Below are 21,774 nucleotides of genomic sequence, written 5' to 3'. Positions count from 1 at the left end.
AAATTGGATAACAGATGAAGGGAAAACCTAGGGGCATGATTTAATATTTATCACCTTACCTAGTGGCACACCAACTACGGCCTCCACCCTTTGTGCCTGTACTCCTGCTCACCTGAGCCACAGAGCCAGGGATCCGGAGCTGTCTCGGGTCGGGAATCAGCCCTGCACTGCCAGGATCAGGGCAAAATCAGCCCGGCACTGCCAGGATCAGGGCAAAATCAGCCCTGCACTGCCAGCATCGCCGCTGGCCCCGCTGCCTCCCTGCGGCAACAGCACCGCTCCTGGCCCCACTTCCACGTAAGGGGCACCTCAAGGAATGGGTTCCTGCTGGATTATCAGGCTGGACCGGCGCACCAGGAACTGGCAGGTTCATGCCAAGGAAAGGGGAAGAGAGAGACACCAAGAGAAGTGCCAATTCAGGTCATCTGCCAAGGAACCTACTGCTAACCCTATCTCAAGGAAAACCAGAAAAAGAAAGACTGCTTGTCATGTTAAACCAGATGCATTCACACTTTTGAGTTATTTAGACAACACTATCTACTCAGTCTTGAGGAGAAGTTTAAAAACCCCTTACTTCCACATCCCAATTGTAGAAATGAGGTAGGATTGAAGACACAATTACCATAACCATGTGCATTCCAGAGCACTAAACCTGTAGGTAAAGTTCAGCCCAAAGTCTCATGACAGCCTAAAGCTACCATGAGTAATACCACCTTCCACAGCTCACAAGTCAAGCTTCAGCCAGTCTCTTCCCACTTTCTTTCCAGTGTCTTCACAGGGAAGTTGGTTACCTCCCTCAGAGGGGGCTAAGCAGAAAGGTCACACAAATACTAAAGAAGACAGGCTAAAGCACAAATCCCTGGTGCAGTCTGGTATTCCAACAAATCCCAAAAATACACTGTAAAATCAGCTCCAAATTATACATTAGGCCAGACAAATCTATAGCCCCAGGATTGAATCAAATTTGCAGATGATAATCCTAGAAAAACGCAGAAACATTGCACCTGAATAAATCAATTTCAACTTGCCAGCTTGAAAAGTAATCATTTCAGTTGACTCATGGTTTCTCTCCTGGTTTCCCTTCTATTTGCATTACTGAAAGCAACTTGAATGAGTGCTCAATAATTAGAAGACAAAACAGAGTAGGGGTAATAGTAATAAACTAATATGCAGAGAAGTAAAAATTACATTGGGATGCTCACATGCACCTTATTGACAACTTTTAAAATGTTCCTTGTCTCATGTAAAAAGTGGCGAGTGAATAATTCTTAATTCACAAATTTGCTACAGGCAGTTATAATTTCAGAGAAGGCAGATACAACAATTTTGCAGCATTGCTTCAGCAATGCTTGAAAGATTTCTTGTTTAATTAAGATGTTCCTAGAAACACAGAAGGGGAAATAAAATACCAATCTTCCTGAATATAAGCAGATTTTTTTTTATTATTTTTTCTTCTAAAAATGCCAAATGCTCTATCAGATTGCCTTTCTCTCTACATTAGAAGCTAGCCTGAAAACAAAAACATTCAGACTTCTCATTTCTTTCCCTCCTTGTTCAAGCTAAGAAGTATGTAATATCCATAACACACATGGCTCCACAGTGAACCATGACTTCAGAATACTCACTTGACAATGAAGAAAGCCCCAAGGTCTGTATTTGTAGGAATAAAGCAGATCATACTAATCTGGCTTTAGGAATTTCAAGACTGGTGTCATATTGCAAGTGGCTACCCACTTGAACATAATTTCTCCTCAGGTTTTTCTTTCTACTTGAACTGCCAGCAGTGTTAACTCATTCAGGCAGCACACATTACCACTACAGAACCTAGGAAAGCTCAGGATCCTACAAAGAACAACCTTCAATATATGAAACTAAACAGAATTTAAATTTAATTAGTTTTGACGTCATTCTAAACAAACCCGTCTTCAGCTAGCAATTTGGAAGCCTACCCACTATATTTGAAATTATTTTACAAATGCATTTTTGAAAGCTAAGAAGTTTTTCTTTTATTCAAAATAGCAAGCCAAAAATGGGATAGATTTTTCTTGTGAATGAGAAGTTTTGACTGGAAACCACAAAGTTTATGCTAATTGGTTTGGGTGTTCCTGAAGTAGTCACTGAATGGGGTTGCTTAACTTTCCTAAGCACAGTCAGTTTAAAAAGAATAATCAAGAAAAACCCTTTAGAGTTGAATCATTTTCTCAGAAATTCCAGGAAACTAAAACTAAAAGGATGTTCAATAAGATGTAACACTGCCAGTATTTAAGAATGGGATTCAAATGTCTAGGCCAATAAGTAGTGCTTTAACATTTTCTTCCTACTTCTTTTAAATCTCAGAGAGGGGGAAAAAATATAGAATAATAATAGGAAAAATGAAAGCAGCTACTCTACTAGACACAATCTCTTTGTTTTGGCATTTCCTATTTTAAAAAGCATCTGAATCATCATTGTTCCTGAATTTTTGAATGGCAAGGAGTGATTATCAATAATGTATTGTACAAACAAAAAAGAAAAAAATAAACCATATCTGAGTCAACAGTACTATCATTTCAATGGGAAATGTTATGAGCAACCAATGGGAGAGAGGGTTTTCCCTCCACCTAAAGCAACTTAAGCTCCTGATCTTTCTCAAAGCAGAACTTTAAAGCAAACATTTTGTGATTATCTCTATATTTGCCCTCAGCATATATTTTCATGACAACAGGCTGCTAACCTTCTACAGTTTTCCAGAGTGTGCATCAAACTCTTAATCAGAATGAAAATACAGCATGCAAAAGAGGAACAGAAAGTGACAAAGCAGGACAGCACACAATAATACACACATGAGATATACAAGTGGAAGCAAAATCCTACAATCACAGCTGCCTCAAAGGTTAATGTTATGTAGGCCTGAACTGAAAGCACTTTAAATGAAGGACTGTTCCTTCAAATGCAGTAGAAGCAATATTAACTAATTGACACTGGATGATCTATACATGCAGCACATATCCCAGAACAGAAGGCACCTTGTCCACAGAAAATTGCTGAAGAATTCTGTGCTAGCTAAGTGAAAGAAAACTTAATCCACTCTTTTAATTTTCTACTTAGGCACTAAGAAACAAAATAGCCAATCAAAATTACTTACTTGGATATTAATATTTTACACTGAACATGCAGAAAATTACTACAAAATTTTGAACTGATCTTCTATGAAACAAAAACATCTATATTTCTGGAATGAAAGATTGTTTCCATTTCAAATTCTAAATTCACAAAATTCATCACTCAATTTATCATATGTTAAAAAAATTATACAAACAGGTAACTGCTTTTTCCAAATACCAAATAGTCTGAATACATTAGCTCAAAAAGTTTGGACAATATGAATTAAGCTTGTTTCACAAATACCAATATACATCACATCAAACACATGATGCATAAAGCTGTTATTCTGTGGGTTGTTTGAGTTTGAGGGTTTGGGAGGGAGGGCATGTTTTCCTTGGTAAGCAGAAGCTTGTATCTTGGTTTTAACCATGAGAAGGTTTCCTGTAACAACCTCAGAGCACACAGCTTCAGGCAGACTTAAACTAATCCCTTCCAGAATCTGCCGACACAGCGTGCTCGCTGCCCGAGCTCCCGCTGGATTGCTGAAAGCAGCTGAAGGAGTTAAATCCCCCCTTTGCTCAGCAGAAGCACAGCTCCCTTGGCAGGAGTAAGGCCATCCACTGTGGTCACAAAGGACTAAACACACTTCCCTCTCCATGATCTGCATCTTGGTTTCAAGCTCTGACCCGGATTATTGGAGCAGACAGTCATGGATAACAATTCCTTAAATTGCCCCAAAACAGATCGCTGGATGCCTTGGGGACTTTGGCTATCTTAAGTATTTCAGAGGCTAAAGCCAAGGTTTCTCAAAGAAAGCACTACACAAACGATAAATCAGTCTTGCTGATCGACCTTAATGCCATAACTTTACTAAAGTGACTGCTGTTTGTTAGGGACACCCCTTCACACACACCTCCTTTTTGATAACTTTAAAAATAGCCTGGTACTAAAAGCTATGCAGTCTACACAGCTCAACTTGAACAAGCACAATATATCATCTGAGTACATGCTTATTCTCAAGTAAATTCATTGCAGAACCTGAAAAATGTACCTCCCTGATATACTGAGGAGAAAGGTTTAACAGGGCTTTCAGAGACTTCCCAAAAGAGAAGGATAAAACTGGGGCTCAACATTAAAACACAGATTTGATGTTTATGCTCAGCAGAGTAAGGAAGGGCTGAATCATGCACCCACTGTATTTTAATCTTGACAAAAAAGTGCTTGTGTATCATAGGATGACCCATTGAAACAAAGAAAATTAGTCTAAATTATATCTAAATTCATTTTATTTCACTTTGAAAAACTTTGAAAAACCTCTCTTCCCAGAATTAGTCTACTTTAATCCAATTTACCTTAATCCATTCCTAAGGTGAATTATACTAAACTGAATTTTAATACGACATTTTAATACTGAATGAAAGCAACCCACACAGAATTTTAACATGATTTAACTAAACTGTCTTAAATTAATTTTTAATTTGAATCTATTTGATTTGACCTTATTGTCACATATGGACACATCACCTTCACACATGCTTCAAGAAATGATCTGACAGCAGAGAGAAATTTATCTAGAAACATTTCTGTGACAGGCAGAAAACTTCACATAAGGTGTCCTCTGTGTTGGAAAGGGAGTGTTTGATTTCACCACCTCCTTTAAGAAGCCAAGGGTTAAACAGATCTAAGGGGTTTTACCTCAGCAAGCATTGAATACAACTGTAAGATGCTTCTTTTGTGGAACAATGGAAATCACACGGAAGAACTTCCAGACATCCTCTTACTAGGAGAGATGTACTTTCCAAAAATTAGTAGCAAGAAGTCAAACTCCAAACCTTTTCTGTCTTCATGCTTGAATTGCAGCGTGAATTAAGTTTGTAAATGAGTTTGCATGCAGAAGCATAAATCTTGCCCAACCACAGAGTTACAGGTGATGAGGGGAAAGTAAAAAAAAGCAAAGAAGTGCTTCTGCAAACCCATTCCTGGGTTATTTGTGAATGTATCATTTCACAAAAGAAAAAAAAAATCCAGTCTGACTGCTCAGAGAAGGAGCAAAGGTTATGAAAAAGTCTCTCCGGAGCAGAGACCAACCAGCCATTCTGCCAGGCTGGAGCACTTTCAACCTGCATCGACCTGTTCCCACACCCCATGAAATTGCAGGCTACACTTCTCCTGGAATCAAAGAAGTGTTGCTTGTAAGACACCTCTGGAGGCCATCTAGGCCAAATACCCCCTTCAAAGTAGAATTATCACCAAGACTATAACATCAGCCACAGCTTTGTCTAGCAGAGGACTGAAAGCCTCAGTGGACGGGGGTTGCCCTGGGCAGTCTCTTCTGCTCCACCACCCTCCTACACACGAGCAAAGTTTTATAGTGTTCAAGCTGAGCCTCCCAAGTTGCAATTTGTGTCTACTGCCCCTTGCTGTATTATTTACTGCTATCAAAGAGATCATCTCTGTCATCTTCATAAACACCCTTCAAGTTCTTGCAACCTCCTGTTAAGATTATCCCCTTACTCTTCTTCATCTTGAGACTAAACAAGCCCAGTTCCCTTCAGGTGCCCCTTGGAGATCACTCCATTGAGGTTACACCATCCAGGCCCAAACCTCAGTAACTTCCCAAGAGACTTCAGCTTCTCCACATCCTTCATGACCCGGGAGAAGGCAAGAGGCACAATTCCCAACAAAATACTCCAGACATACCTCACCAGCAGTGAGTAGTGGGGCACAGCAGCTTGCCACAATCTGCTGGCTACAGTCCTCTCAGTGCAGTTCAGTATGCCATTCACTTTGCTCAGAAAAACAAAACATTCACTAAAAGCCCCACAGAAGCAAACAAACAAACAAAATCAAATAAACAAAACAAAAAAACCAAAACATGTATACCCAGCCAGCTATCAACCACAAATCCCTTTCTTGCAGGGCATCACCCAGCCACTACCCAGCCTGTACCACAGGTATTCCTGCTGCTAAGATTGGCCCATGCACTGATGTTCCTGGTCCAGATGGCCTTCACAAGTCCATTCAAAATTAAATCATCAATCCAGAACTATTCTGGCTTGCAGAAATATCCCGCGTGATCTGATTACCACAGCAGAAGAAAGAGACACCACGACTCACCTTGTAAATTGTGCCATTTCAACAACAGACAGCCCCCAACAGAAGCAGGAGCATTGGGTCATCCTTCATTAAAAAACTGGCATTGAGAATGAAATAAATGGTAGTGTAGATATTGCTACTATAACATGAATTACAATTACACTTTTCTTTTGAGTGCCTGGTAAAACACACCCCTTTGATAGCTGCCATCCACATGATTTCTAGCCAAAGCAAACCTATACACCTGCAAGATGTGATGCTAAAAACTGGGGATGCAGGCGAAGATTCAAAACTTTTTCTTCATCATCAGATATACCCAATGTGCAACCAAATATATCTCATCTGGATTTGTATTTTGAGATGATTCGTTTTATCTACTTCCACTTCCCTGACTTCTGTGAAAAGTCACTAGGAGAACTCAAAAAAAAAAAAACCAAAAAAGGGGGCAAGTGTTAAATACTCTATTTAACTGAACCGTTAAACCAAAAATATTCCACTGTTTTCTAACAGATAAACTATGAAAAGATTGCATTTCTTTCCTTCTAAAGGGCAATCTCATTTCAAACTCCATGCTTTTGGGAGCTGTTGCACTAACAAAAGTAGGGGAAAAAACTGTGCTGTATGTCAATAATGACATCAATCCCCCATTGCTTAATCAGAAATCTGATCTGCTTATTAGTTACCATGTAAGGAAAAAGATTAAATATAAGAAGAGTGAACTTGCCACAATATGCTTTGCAACATTAATAAAACATTCAATAATACTTTTGTTGCTAAAACTGCTAAAGTAAAATGTTCAAATGACCTTGGAAGAAATCTATTCGACAGCAGAGCACAAGTCTCTGACATAAAGTCAAAGCTACTTCTTATCCAAGTCCTATAAGATGATCTGCTTGATATGGAGAATGAATGTTTATCTTCTTTGCAAATCACATTTTCCTTAGTCTGTGTGGTATTAATCTCCATGGGGGTGGACACCTCCAGGAAGGTGCAATGGTTCATCTCCTGGTTCTGGTCAATTCCTGTTTTAATCTCATTTCTAGGTCTCACTCTTCACACATAGTGAGATATTAAACTCTATAGGGGCAGACATCTCAGCTGGCCTTAGCACACAGCTTCCCCCCTTCTGGCCAATTCTTATTTAAATTCAAATTTCCTATGATTTATATTCCATTTTCAATTGTAATATATTCTGCTTCATTTTTATCAACAAGTCTTCTCTTTCTCCCCCCCCCCCCCCCACGTCTTTTCCGAGATTTTCACAGGAAAAACTACCCTTTGGTCCTTTTTACTGACCACTTCCCTCAAAATCATTGTGATGTTACTGCCAGGTGGAGATGCTATTGGTGCCATTACCATCAATGCTACGTGCAAACACACTGACAATGCTTGCCTTATTAAGGACTAGTTCTCTCAGTGTGGTATAATTTTGTGTAGCCTTGCTTCATATAAAATTTCACTTACCTCATAACCTCTTACCTAGGTGACAAACTAGGATATAGGCTAGCACATAAGAAATTAAAGCATAATGTCTTATTGTACACTCTCCAATTGACAGTCAAGTCTGTATCCTAAATGAGGGGTGTAGGACAACAGAAATCACAGGAATATCATGAGGCAAAAGTACTTCAGGTCTCTCAAATAATAGTATCATAATGGGCAACAAAATCTCAGAGAGGAAAACAGAACCAGAGGTCTTTAGCCTGCCTGAGACCAATCTTTGCTCTTCCCAGCAAATATAAAGCATTGTTTGAATACAGTATTTAATTTCACTATCTAAACATGCTTTCAGTTTTCCCTGACAGGTTAGCTTCTCAGTCTTGAAAACACTCATCACTAAATCAACACATCATCATCATCTTCATCTCTTATTTGTTCATCACTTGAGAAACCTACTAGCCAAACATTTAATACCACAACAGAGAGGCATGTTTATGAAAAGGGCAAGAAACACAATTTCAAAAATATTGCTACTTTTCCAGAACATATTCTTCAATTTTTTTGTCCCATTGATTTTTATACACTGCCTAGCAGAGGGCCTGCCTAGTCTTTCTTTTTTTTTCCTTTCTTTTTCTCTTTTTTTTTAATGAGCTGTACCTGTATTTGGAATTTGATTCAAAAGAAAAGGAAGAGAAATGCCTTGATTGCCTCATTTACCATTAATTTGCTTCTCAGCACATCTGCTGTACATGTGAACTTCACCACCACAGTCAGAGACAAGCACACCAGAAGCTCCACATCTCAAATGCTCCAACAATTCTCTGGGAAGCTTGATTCAAAGTCAGTAGACTATGTACCATGAGATCCTTTGGAACCCAAGACACCAGAAAAAAGGACCCTACAGGAGAACACCACGAAATCTGAGGTAACCCTGCCTGGCTACACCACGTGCAATGGTTCCAAGTGTCTCACTGTCTCTCAGGCTTCAATTCAGCAACCAGCATCTATTGCACTAAATTGCTTGTCAATGCAGATACAGCCATGGTCAGTCTAAGACACAGCAAAACAGAATCGCCCTGACAGGTACTAGTGTCACAGATAAAACTGGCAAGATCCTTCTAACTTCTTGCTGAAGCAGCTCATAAGATTCCAAGAGCAAAATACAGTGCAGCTAAGTGTGCAGACAACTTTACTCAAACATAACCTTACTTTGCCTTTGGAAATTATCTTTTCACTGTTTCCATTCACAGACATTCAAGCTAAAAGCTTGAATTAAAAAAGGATGACTTCCTAGGTATGCAAGTCTTTCATTCCAAAGTTTTTGGAAAGCAAGCTGAAATACACTTCAGAACACTTTTCCAAGCTTTGACGTCATTAAATTTTACCATGCATTTGCATTTTCATACATGGCGGTTATTGTTGTCTGTCTGTTAGGCTGCAGTCTTCTGCAGTCCATTAACCAGTTTTCAAATGCTAATTACAGTCCTCCATTAAGAATATCTTCTTTGCCCATGCATTTTATCTCCTGCTATTATAACATTTCATCATGCCAGAATCTGTAAATTGTGTCTGAGAACAAGCTAGTCTGTGTCTTAGGTAAACTGATCAATCATATATGAAAGAAACCAAAAATACTCCAGAGGCCTAGATGTATTTATATATTTTACCATGCATAAACACATTCATCAAACAGCCAGTGGGTCTATTTATGAGCTATACATCAATTACTGAACATTTACATAGAAGATACAATCATTGGTAGTTTATCTTTTATACTGCTAAAGGCAAATCCTCTTAATTACAACTTATTTAGCCAGAAGTTTTTAATATGTGCAACTCTAATGTTCTTAATGTTGTTACATTTTCTCCACTTTTTCCCCTAACAGATTACAGAAATCCTGAGGTTCAATCCCACTCTTTTTCCAAGTTGTGTTCTGAACCACAAAAGTATAAGGAAACAGCAACTTCTCTGGGCCTAAACACAGCAAAAGTAATCTTTTATAGAAGGACCCATTTTGCTTAAGCACCGAGACCACATACTGCCTGCTCGTTCTTAATTCTTATCCAAAGAAATGCAAATATATTCAGATGCCTAATTACTGTCGTTGAGATATAGTAAACAAGCAGATAAGAGAGAATGTAAAAGAAGGACAGGAAGAATACTATGATAAACAATACACAATCATCTTGGATGCAGAATGTCTCAAAAAAGGATTAGGAAATAAAAAGAAACCAGTTTTACCTGGATTCCTTGACAGGACCTTTTTAATATAGTAAACAAGAAGACAAAAGATACCCTGATCTGGGAGTTTAAAAAAACCCCACACCAATAACGCAAAAGCTAAGCAGACACTTGGAAGAAACTGGAGAATTATCAAGAAAGTCGCCAAAACCCCCTGCCTACCCGTAACTCAGTCTTAACTAAGAAGGTATTCATCCCACAGGCAGGTAGGCTGGTTTGTTTTTCTGACCTCTTTCACCTGGCAAAACACTCAACCTACAGTATGAGTGGAGCTGTTTAGAATTTTATGTATTACTGCCCACAAACCTCTTAGTGTAACAAGATAATAACAAAATAGGAGTTATTCCTAAAGTACTAAAAGCTGAAGAGCAGCAACAAGGATGGGCTTATCGTCCTTTCATTCTAAGTTCACATTTTTTGTCTTATAGAGAAAAAAAGGCATCCTCTTCATTCATGGCAAAGTACTGAAGAAACTCATCAACTTCAAGATTTCTGCAATGGATTCACAAATCCCTTTTGCCCCTTAATTTTACACTTTCTTCTTCAAATCTATTTTGTTTACACAGCTGAAATGCTGCCACTGTCACAGGACTCAATCCTCAACCATAAAACAGTAAATGATGTGGAAGAACATGTAAGAGGACTTGGGATCTTTATGGTTTAAGGACTTATTACAAAATTGTGATCCCAGTACTTAATGTTGTCCTCCAACAAATATGCGAGCAGTTGCTTTTCCTTTAAGTACAAAGGAGTAGTTCACTTATGCCTCCCTTTTATTTCACAAATGAAAGTAAGATTATGTTATTTTCCCATTTTCAAAGTATTATTCCAGGCAAGAAATTCTCCAAAACTACTTTCCACTACAGCTTTGTTGCAAGCACTACACAAGCAGTGCCCAGGAAACAACACTTGGTAAGAACTTAACAAACTGTCTGTTAGGTAATCAACATCAGTACTGTTGTGCACTTCAAAAGTGAATAAAATTGCTATTTTATTAGGGAAATAAATAAACATTTACCAACTTCATTCAATTGTGTGTCCTCTGGGGACTGACTAATATACAAACTCAGTAAATTTGAGCATTTTCTTTGGCTTTTGCTTCCACTTGCTAATGCTGAGGGTTTTTTAGGTTCAGGTTCACAATGCAAATGCTTCACATCCAAGTGCAGTGGGAGTTTTTTGTTGTTTTTTAATCACATATGCACTTCCACTAAAAGACAATTTTCTAATTCTGTCAACTTCTTCATCACAGAATAAGACTGGCCCATTAATTATTTAAGGCTGCTTTTTACTTAATAGCTGTTTAAAGAGATGGATGGTCAAAATTATTTCCCAGAAACTCAAATTATCTAGTGCTTGTTTTCATTCCCATTTCCATGCTTAAGCAAACAGAGAGAGATGTTTATGCTTAGCATCTGGATACTATCACTATGCAAGCAAAGCAATCCAACAGATTATTCCAGTACTCCTAGGGTCTGCAAATGTCATTATTAATCACAAATGCTACTCTTTCAGGTTCACAGCCTCGTCACATAGCCCATAAAGCTCAGACCAAGGATTTTAAAATACATGCTTTCTGTCAATCTGAAAGTAAAGTACTGACTCCCCTCTTCTGAATGTTCATAAAGAACATCTGTGCAGTCTATCTCAACGAGAGCATAATCTTGCCCTTCCAAAATGCTGGTGATTTAGCTCAGCTCCTTGATCAACATTTGACAGAAACACCAATAAATCACCAAAAGGATTGAGTATTTGGAGTACAAACCCAAAAAATACAGGTAAGTGAGCCAGAGGGAACAACCACCACCCCCAAAAAAGCTGTTTAGCATATCCATTTCAATGCCTTTAAAACAACCTACAAACTGAGTCTGGTAGTTAACTGCTGCTGTGCAGACAACAGGATACACAGACTGGCCAGGAACTCTCTCATCCCTGGAAAGAACTGCAGACCTGGAAGCACTTCATACCTTCAACATGAGTCAGAAGGAGTTGTTAACCTACCCTACAGAACTTAACCAAGTCAGCATTCAGGTATTTCAAATGAAAGGAGAAAGAAGGGGGAAAAAGGGGGGGAGGGGGGAGGAAAAAATACTGTGAATAACACAACACCTAGGAATGCAACACTTTCCCACTTATGTAAGAAGACTCAAAGCATTAAACCATTAAACTGACTTTATCAAAGGAAAAAGTCAACCGAAGTGGCTAATAACAGCATATAGAGTAAGTAACTACTAACAGAAGTAGTTGAAAAATATTAAAAAGTTAAAACAAAAACCAATTTGATTAACAACTTCTCACTTCCAGGTTTCAGCCACCTCAGTCAGGAAAAAACCCCACCTTTAAATCTCTACATGCTGTGACATTACACCCATCTATTTAGCCTGTGTCTACCAGGGAAATTATAATCCCTTTCATTACCAAGCTTCTTTTCAACTGATTCAGAAATCCAAATCATTACACGCTAAGGGTTTTGCTCTCACCTGGAAAATGTGTTTCCACCCTCACATATCTACTTACGTTCTTATAAGTAAGTAGAGCAAGGACATGAAGGATTTTGTTTGTGGCGGGGGTTGTGAATAGTTTGTCATGCTGTCTGAAAAGAAAGGTAGCAAGAAAGGAAAGCCAACCCTGCAGAGATTTACAAATGCAAAAAACTTAATATAAATAGACCTTTTGCACTAAACAAGACCACACACACAAAGTATTCATATGTTGAAGAGCTGGCAAGCCTGTGGAATGAGTTTGCAATTTCTAGTATATTCACAAATTGAGTCAGGACTGATTGCTGGTAAAAACTAACTGCAAAAAGAATATTTGTTTGGCTTTTCTGAATTGACTAAGGAAAAGACCATTTTACTGCATTTCTGCCATGCGAGATTGGAAAGCCTTTTTTAACTGGAAATTTACTAGCCTGAAAAGTTTGGTGAATGCACCAAACAATGTTGTCACATCAACAGACAGATACAGCTAACCAAAGGAGCACACAAAAACTTCATGAAAAGTGATATCTACACTCAACTATTTATTTATACTGTTTATACTTTAACCATTCTGAGTAAGGAATCTCATCTACCTTCCTTCACTTATGGCATGAAACTCTAACATTAAACTCTTCCAACAGAACCTGAGGAGAGCCAAGGAGATTTAAAAAGGGTGTTGCAAATGCTGGTTTAGGGTCACCTAAAGATTCACCCTCCTGGGGCCGGGCTGGGGGAGGTGGGAGGGGGATGCACCACCACAGGGACAAGGAGTGCAACAACAGTGGGGAAAACGACAATCCACTTCTTTCTCCAGGTATGGGACTGACCTTTGGGTAATTTTGAGACTGCACTGGGGTTTTCTGTTTATTTAACATTCTTTATAAATCAGCGCCATTATCTTCTCTGGAAAACTTGTGACAAATAGCACTGAAGTTAACACAACAGTGCTTTGGTATGTACTGTCTACCTAAAATGCATATGATACTCAGACCTGAGGACACTAATTGGAGAGATACCTGAAAAAAGTATATTGTTCAACTGTAAAAATACACTTCTTTTAAGGAATCAGAAGCTGAACAAAATATAAGCCTGCCTTTGGTATTTTTATATGAAATCATTCCTTTAAATTATTTTGACTAGAGTGATAGCAGTCAGCACTGACAACTTAGTCAAGAACTCAGTCACATTTCTTCAGCACTCTCATGGCTGATAAGTGCTTTCCCATTTACAAAGAACAGGCAAATAGGGTGACACTGGGAGAACCAAGACCACTGATACCATTTTGATCTTACTCCAGCCTAATAGCACAGAGATATGATACAGATATAATGGAGTGTCAAAACATAAAATCAGAGCATTTTTCTAATAAATAGCAACGGGTCAACTCTCTGCCAGGTCTTGTAATTTTAATTTTTCACTGCAGTGAAAAAGACAAAAGCAGTCTAAAATTTCAGTGCTTCAATAGCCTTTTCTTTTTTACTTAAAACCATGTCATTTTAAACCAGCAAATATCATAAACCACACTATAGGACTCACAAAGGAACGCAACTTCTATCTGGAAATAGTAATACAAAAAATAATTCAAGAAGTCAGTTATCCAGTTAGCAAAAAATTAACTCTGAGCAGTTTTTTAACTCATGTGAACTACAGCCACAATTATTCTTCATAGTATTTTTCTCTTCTGGTTAATATTCATCAGTCATTTTCACTGTTACAGAGCAAGTGTTTACACACAAAAGAAAGTACACAACTCCACCTCAAAATAAATTGAGTAACCAGGGTGTAATAATTAGAATGAACATACCATAACTTAATTGCAACAGAACTTGGGTTTAAAGTGTTCAACAGTGTCTCATAAGTCAGTAGAATTAATTTCATGACATGGTAGTTGAGAAATGGCCTCTTTTGCTACTCAATTAATAAACATAATCACATGTTTTTAGTAAGTGCCAACAGAAGTAAATGACTTTCTGACAAACTGAAAGGTCCAATCTTTCATACACTAGCTAACAAAAATAACCTCATATTACCTTAGTACTAGGCAAAGAATAGAATTTTTTCACAGCACCAATCCTCGAGAAATTAAATCCCTCAAATCTTTTACTTAAAATGCAAACACAACTTTCAATGATATGGCTTCCTAGTTAGAGCAGACTAAGTGACTCAAAACTACAAAGTTGGTAAGCACTACAGGTGACTGCAGGTGGATAGTTTGCATAGTTTTAAACTACTGGTTTAAAGCCACCTGCAGTCAAGGCTTACCCGGAAGCAGCACAAGGTAATGACCTTTCTGACCTACAAAATTATGTGTAGAAGGATTTTACACTCAGCCAGATGATATGAAATTGTCACCCTTACTGCTGCCCAGCTGGCTCACTCTGGCCTTTAAAAACCACGGCCATTTTTCTCCTTCAACCAACATTCATGTCTCATGAGCAATCCTATTAAAAACCCCCAGAGGATGGTCAAGAACAGATCATGCATGGAAAGATGTGAAATCACAGAAACTAGCTTTAAACCAGTTCCTGCTGTGCCCCAAGTTGGGTGTCACAACATCCTCTAATTCTAGCTGTGTATCTAGGTGTCACCTCCACCAAGTCCTCTATTGCTTGACATCACAATTGCTCTCTACTAAAGTGCTGTGAATAGGCCACTCCTTGTTTACACAATTATATAATAAACGCTTTAGCTATGTATTATAAGAAAATAACACTTTTAAGCCAAGTTTACTCAAAGCTGCATGTCAGTAACACTTGCATAACGCTGTCATCAGTTGGTGTGCAGTCAGCCAGAGCACAGCCTCAAAAACCTTCCCCCAGCCCAGCCCCTTCAGCTCCAGAGTGAGCACAGGCCTCTCTTCCCACCTCAATCCATGTCCTCCTGCCTGTTCTTTGTCCTTCCTTGGGTGGATGAAGTGCTGGGATGGTGAGCAGAGCAGAGATCTGGTGTGACTCAAGCCAGGTTCACCTCACATGAGCTGCACTGTGATGGCAGCTGTCAAACCCAGCCTTCCCACCATCAGCCCCCATCCTCCCTTATGTCAGGTTTAGGTGGCTGCACACCTGCCAGTGAACTAATAGGAAACTAATTCCAAGCCCCATCTTCCCTTCAAGGGGATTCACAGAAAGCTAAACCAGCTCATCCAGAGGCCACTTGGCGGCCAGACCTAGCACAGCCAAAGACCCAAGAGCCACTCAAGTGATAGAAATGCCCCCCTCTGTGGCAGCAGCAATCTAAATCAGCTTAATATCATAGGCAGATTGCAAATGAAGCTCCAAATCAGAGCACACACTTCTGGGAGCAGCACTACAAAGGCATCTTTCCATGACAATGATAAGCTGTGACAGACGAAATTCCATCAGCACCTGAAAACACAAGGTATGCCCTAATTGACTCAGCAAAGAGAACTGAGGTTGTTTTTTTGGAAGCTTCTTATTACACATTAAACATGATCTGTGTTACAAAAAGATGAGTAGAGATTTCACCAAAATAGTTGCTGACACAGTCATGTACCTGAGAGGTGAGATGACCTGGAGGATTAAATGACTGGACAGAGATCATAAAGGCTCAAGAGCAAGAAGCAACACTACAGCAGTGCTGCAGATCTCTTTGCATGTTAATCCAGAAACAGCCAATCTTTACGTGCAAGAGGATAAACTCCTTGAAACTCACTTGTTCTGACAAGACCATATAAAGAAAGAGAAAGAGGGAAACCACAGTGGTAAGCATTAAACTCTCCCAAACATTCAACATGAGGTCACAGGTTCTTCAAGAACCTGGCTCAAAACCTCTCCTTCCTCCAAAAGGGCTGGTTAAAGACTCTTTCCTTCCCAAGAGTCCTGCTGTCCACTGGCACAGCAGCCACTCCACAGACTATCATTTAATGCAATATCTCAGCTCTTCAGTAATGAAATAGTTCCATAAAAGTGTCAGCTCACAACCAGGAGTGAGACAAATGGTCAAAAAAGCCAAGCAAATGACAGGAGCGATCACATTACAGATAGGGAACAGAAATCATTATTAAGCACTATATAAATCCATCAGGCAGCTGTCACATGGATGCTCTGAGCAATGTAGAACTGGAACAGAAAGAGAAGGCTGATAAAGGATAAAAAGAAGATATGGAATGATAGCTTCACAGAAGGTGGCTACAACTGGACTTTTCTGACTAGAAAAGGAATAGTTGAAATAGAGTGGAAAAAACTTGTGTGAAGTGAAGAAAGTAAAATGGGAGGAATTATTATTCACATTATTTTCATACAAGAGCTAGAATATATGAAATACAACAAGCTATTTCAAAAAACAAAGGACAGCACAACTTATAGATTCCTTACCAAAAAGCAAGATAAATGCTAAAAGCAATACAGGCTGAAAACATCATTAGGCGCAATCATGGTTGCATAGTCCACTTACAGTATAAAATACCATCACTCTGTCACTGTGGCAGTGACAGACAGTACTCAGAGGAAGTCACTCACCTTGCCAAAAATGCCTCTCCCAAGTGCCCACCATCAGAGACTGGATACTGGACAGGTGGACCTCTCACCTCATCATGTGCAGATTTCGTACCTCACCCCCACCCTTGGGATTTTTAAATTTTTATTTATTATTCTAAGTAGACCCTAAATAAGAGCAAGACACCTTCCTTGTTTTAAGGTGCATTGTGTATCTCACTACCACACTAATCAAACAGGACTGTGATTCTCAGACAAAGGGAACTAATTGGGACTTCCGGGGTCATTGTGTTCTGGGCGCTTTCAATTTCACATGAATCAGTTCAGGTCCAATTAGAAAATTTATATCTACTGTACAATATGGCACCTGAAAATACACATAGGCAAGTGATCTGTGAACCCACAGTGCCATGGAAGGAGATTTCCATATAAAAGAGAAGAAAACATTTGAGAAGGAAGTGATGAAAGCAGGAAAATAATTTCACTTCTAATTTCACTCATTTTCCATGTAATTTGTCAATATATTTTAACAGCTTGATGGGAAATAAGAAAGCTACTGCTAAGTTTCTTATACATGCACACCTACCTGCATCAGTGTCTCTTGTATATCTTGCACATATGCAAATTTCATTACATTCAAGGTAAAATATGACTGAAGGGTCTTTTGCTGTTCTGGCAGCAAAGAGCTAATTTGAGTTTAATTACTTTAAAGTATTTTAAAATGTTTTCAAAGAGCTCTCAGTTTCTTCTACGACATGATTACAAAAAATAGATATGCTGGTTAAAATTTCTCAGTAAGTATATTTAATAGAAAAATATATAAAACAAATAATATCTTCTACTTTATCATATCAAATTTCTGAATCAGATTCACTCTCAAAAATGGACTATGACTATTTTATCAGGGGAAGGGGAAAATATTAATTTAGAAAGATTTACTCTTGCATGTTAATTTGTGACACTAACTACTTTGCATGCAAAATTCTAACTATTCTAATAAATTATTTGAACTCATAATTCTAATAAATGATTTGAACTCATAAAACATCCATTGTTTTCTATGCTTAATTGTCCCTATGGTCTGAAACACCACAGTAAAATAACTTCAGGTAAGCAGATGCATCTAGAGCTTTTATCCTCATATCTTTTATTTAGTAATTAAAAACCTCACACACTTGCACAGACACCATCAGAGGCAGTGCAATGCATATTTCTATCAGCAGTTGACAAGCCAGCAGCATTCTTCAAAAATTTTTTTTAAAATATTCCTTTTTTTCCCTTAAAAATTGAAAATATGCAAATTGCTAAAAATAAAATTTAAAAAATTTTAAGTTTAAAGTGATTGAGTTGTGAAAACAAGCTGAACTTGTTCTTTATCGAACTGTAGGAGTTGCAGATGAAAGGAGGTGCTATATAAGGAATAGCTAGACTTCAACAGAGAACGCGCTGCCAAAACATTTTGGCCTAGATTCTGACAGGCACGCACCCAAGTTGAAGGGTCATGGAAAGCAGCGGTGTAAAGAAACAATCTACAGAGACCAGAAAACATTACACTGCGGATTAGGGCTGCGCTGGGGAAGGGGGCAGGGGAGGAGGGCAGAGAGAAGCGGCTTGCTTGCTCGGGGCTTTTTTCATTTGAAATCTGCGGAGAAAAACAAAAGATACAATGTCTCGATTATGTGCGAAGGGGGCGGAGAAGATATACAAGCACAATTTCTAAGACAGCAACAAATGATAACATGTATCTTGTTGTTTTTCCTAAGTTTCTGCAGCTCCTTCTCATTTGCTTTCACGGAATATGTTAGAAGGAAGAACAGACGGCAAACTATCACACACAGTTCCCGAAGAAGGCCAACTTTGAAAAAATTCATGCTCTGTAATTTGATTAGACCCTTAATAAACATGTCAAAGTTTTTATGAAGAATTCTGGATCTTGCTATCATTCATGCTCAGAAGTAGCACAGAGCACCATAAAAAGAAAATAAAAATCTAATTACAATGAGATAGAGATTTGTGAAAGATCCAGAATGACTTAATACCTTCATTAATGACAAAGGAAAATTAACAGTTTTCAATTCTTGCAATTCAGAGGAGAAGAATATTAATAAAAAGGGAGCTGAGAATTAGCTATGTTTAGTTTCACTTGGAAAAGCACAGGCTTTTCAACCTGTGCTGAGCATCCTCACCTCACATATTCCAGCGAGGATGGTGGAAGGCAATCAAAGAAAGATGATTGCAAAACAGTACTCATGTTAAACAATGGAGATGCCTAGGTATAAAACAGATGCTCCAGTGTGCACCAAACAGAGAAACTTCTCATTGTAGGCTACAGAAAGGCTCTCACTGGGACAAGTGAGCTCAAACTTTTGTGTGTGCATCCACTAACACCAAAATAAAGAAGTTTCATCAACAGAATCACAAACACACACTCACACTCCTGGGACTGGCTTAGAGTAAGCAATGAAACAAAGTTTGTGGCAGTTATTAAATTCAGTAGGGCATAGCTCTACTTGTGGATATCGAATGTATTTAATAAGAGTGCAAGAACCATACCTTAAGCCAAGCACAATGACAGAACCAGCTACTAGCAACTGTATTCCACTAAACCCTCCAAAAGCTTTGAGTGTCTGCGATTAACAAACCTCTGACTGGTGCAACACATCAGTATTCTTAATCCTTGGCAATAGAAACTAAAGTCTCTAGCTGCTGACATGCTATACACACACACACACACACACAAAAAAAAAATCTTGTGTTTCCTAGATACAATTGTTCGACTCCTTGACAAGCTTCACCTACTCTGGTCAGAAGGATATTGAACATTCTTTTCCACTTACCTAACACATACCCCACAGTACCAACCTGACTGCTTGTACTTGCAATTCAAAATGGGCTGCATGCCACGTTTCCAGCATGAAATACCACAGACCATATAAGTTATCAGAACTTCCTACTCTCCTTACACCAGTGAACAAGCTTATGAAAAATCTTTACGTAAGTGTTACCTTTGGTGTTAACATTAGTCTGATGCGTTTGGAGTAAAGCAAAAATCACTGGTCTAACTTAAACTATGGTTTTGAATGAAAAGACATTACACATGGGAATATTTTATTTTAGCTGTTCCTACAACATACCAGCTGTGTAGATGGTACATTTCCCCTCCCCTGGTAAAGGGCTCGTAGATGCTTACGTAATTTTACAATTCTGATACAGAGGCATTAAATTATACACACCAAAGTCAGACACAAGGATGGATGTAATCTGGTCAGACCAGCCCTCCTTTAGCATATTTCTTAATCGATGACATTTCAAACGTCTCAATTAAAAACTAATTTATAGGAGGACCAGGAGGAAAAGAAGAAAAGTCTCCGACTACACATCAGTCCTTTAAAGTCTCAAGGGTGTAGATACTTTTATTAATAGCAGGTTTCAAATCAGTATCTTATGATAAAGATCTCAAATGCCTGCCCAACCGATGTACCCCATGCAATTGCAAGTACTATTCAAACGGGGGGGGAGGGAGAGAAAAAAGAAAAACGAGAGCCCTAAGTGTATTCAGACAGTCAGTTAGTACTTGGTGTAATACTTCACGCCGCAAACAATAAGAGCACGTTGACAATAAAGCCTCACTCAAGCAAACGAAGGGTGCATCATAAACTACGGCGGAGCAGGTGGGGTGACGGTCCAGCACACGAGTCCCCAGTGCCCCTCGCATCACCCCGGCACAGCACGGGAGATGCTGCCCCCTCCTCCAGGAGCGGCGGCTCCAGCCCCAGGCTCTCTGCCCCGAGGCTCCGCCGGGACCAACAACTCAGCGCCGCGCCGGCCGCAGCTCCCACCGCCCGGCCCCGCGGGCTTTCATTCCGCAAAACCCCGGGTGCTGGGCGGCCAGGGAGGAAGGGGCGAGAAATTCGCGGCTTTCACACAAAACAGACGCCGACCCTGTCGGAGCTTTCCCTCCCGTTTCTCACCCGCCACTCTTTATTTATTTAATGTTGGGAGGGGGATCCCGGTGCCCACGGCAGCTCGTGTCTCCCCGCCCCACGCCGCGGGGAGCGGCCGGGCTGCGCTCTCCGCGCCACGCAGGGAAACGCCGGGAAAAGTTTGAGCGGGGGAAGGGGCGACAACAGCTCCAAGCCCGCCGGCCCCTGGGAGGCTGGCCGGGGGAGAGAAGGAGGAGGAGGTGAGGAAGGGGTGTTTGTAAGGTGCCCGAAGCCCACGCTCTGCCCGCCCCTGCGAGCCCCGCGCCGGCAGCCTGCGCACACGCGTGGGTCGCCCGCCGCGCCCCGCAGAGCGGAGGGGCTGGGGGTGCGGGGCAGCCCCCCTGCAGCCCCCCTGCAGCACCACCGCCGCTCCTCGGGCGGGAGCCGGGTCCCGGAGCGTGCGGGACCTTCCCGGCACTCTGCCCTTCCTTCCCCTCCCTTTCCCGGCAGGCAGCCCGGGCACGGCGCGACCCCGCCGCGCCGCCCGCCCGTACCTGGGCGCCGAGCAAGAACTCACCTGCCGAGAGCTGGGCCCGGGCCACCCCGAGCAGGGCGGGCGAGCGGCCGGCCAGCAGGGCGAGCGCCGCCAGCAGCGGCAGCGAGGCGGCGGCGCCGGCCCCCCTGCCCATGCCGACTTGCGGAGAAGTTTCTGAAAGAGGCCGGTGCTGCCCCGGCCCGCGGCGGCGGCGGGCGGAGCGCACCTCGACCGCCGCTCTCGCCGCGCCCCTCGCCAGGAGAGCCCCGCGCCGAGGGGCGCCCGCTGGCCCCGGGGCCGCCCGCTGGGGCAGCCGTCTGCGGCGCGACGAGCGCGGCGGTGGCACCGATTCCCCTCGTACTCCGGAGTTACTTTGCTGCCGGGCGAGTGGGGCGGGAGGGAGGAGCCGAGCGCGCACGTCCAACCCCCGCTCCCCGGCACTTGGCACGGGAATGTGGGACTCCGGCCCGCAGCCCGGCGCGGGCGCAGCGGCGCCCGGCAGCGCCTCCTGCTGCAGGCG

At 40.9% G+C, this 21,774-nt stretch overlaps 1 protein-coding gene across 3 annotated transcripts in view; it reads right to left on the bottom strand.

The window, feature by feature from the left end:
• Positions 1–21,557, bottom strand: part of PTPRK (protein tyrosine phosphatase receptor type K) — a 382,880-nt gene extending 361,323 nt beyond the window's left edge. For all 3 annotated transcript variants that reach the window (XM_058802159.1, XM_058802160.1, XM_058802161.1), the window contains exon 1: positions 21,297–21,557. In XM_058802159.1, the coding sequence (XP_058658142.1) occupies positions 21,297–21,408 (112 nt within the window). In that variant the 5' untranslated portion in view covers positions 21,409–21,557. The remainder of the gene's footprint in view (positions 1–21,296) is intronic.
• Positions 21,558–21,774: the final 217 nt, after the last annotated feature.

Source organism: Ammospiza caudacuta, chromosome 3, assembly GCF_027887145.1.
Source record: "Ammospiza caudacuta isolate bAmmCau1 chromosome 3, bAmmCau1.pri, whole genome shotgun sequence".
Lineage (NCBI taxonomy): Eukaryota > Metazoa > Chordata > Aves > Passeriformes > Passerellidae > Ammospiza > Ammospiza caudacuta.
Note: the sequence above shows the minus strand (reverse complement) of the source record. Positions and strands in the feature narration are given on the sequence as shown.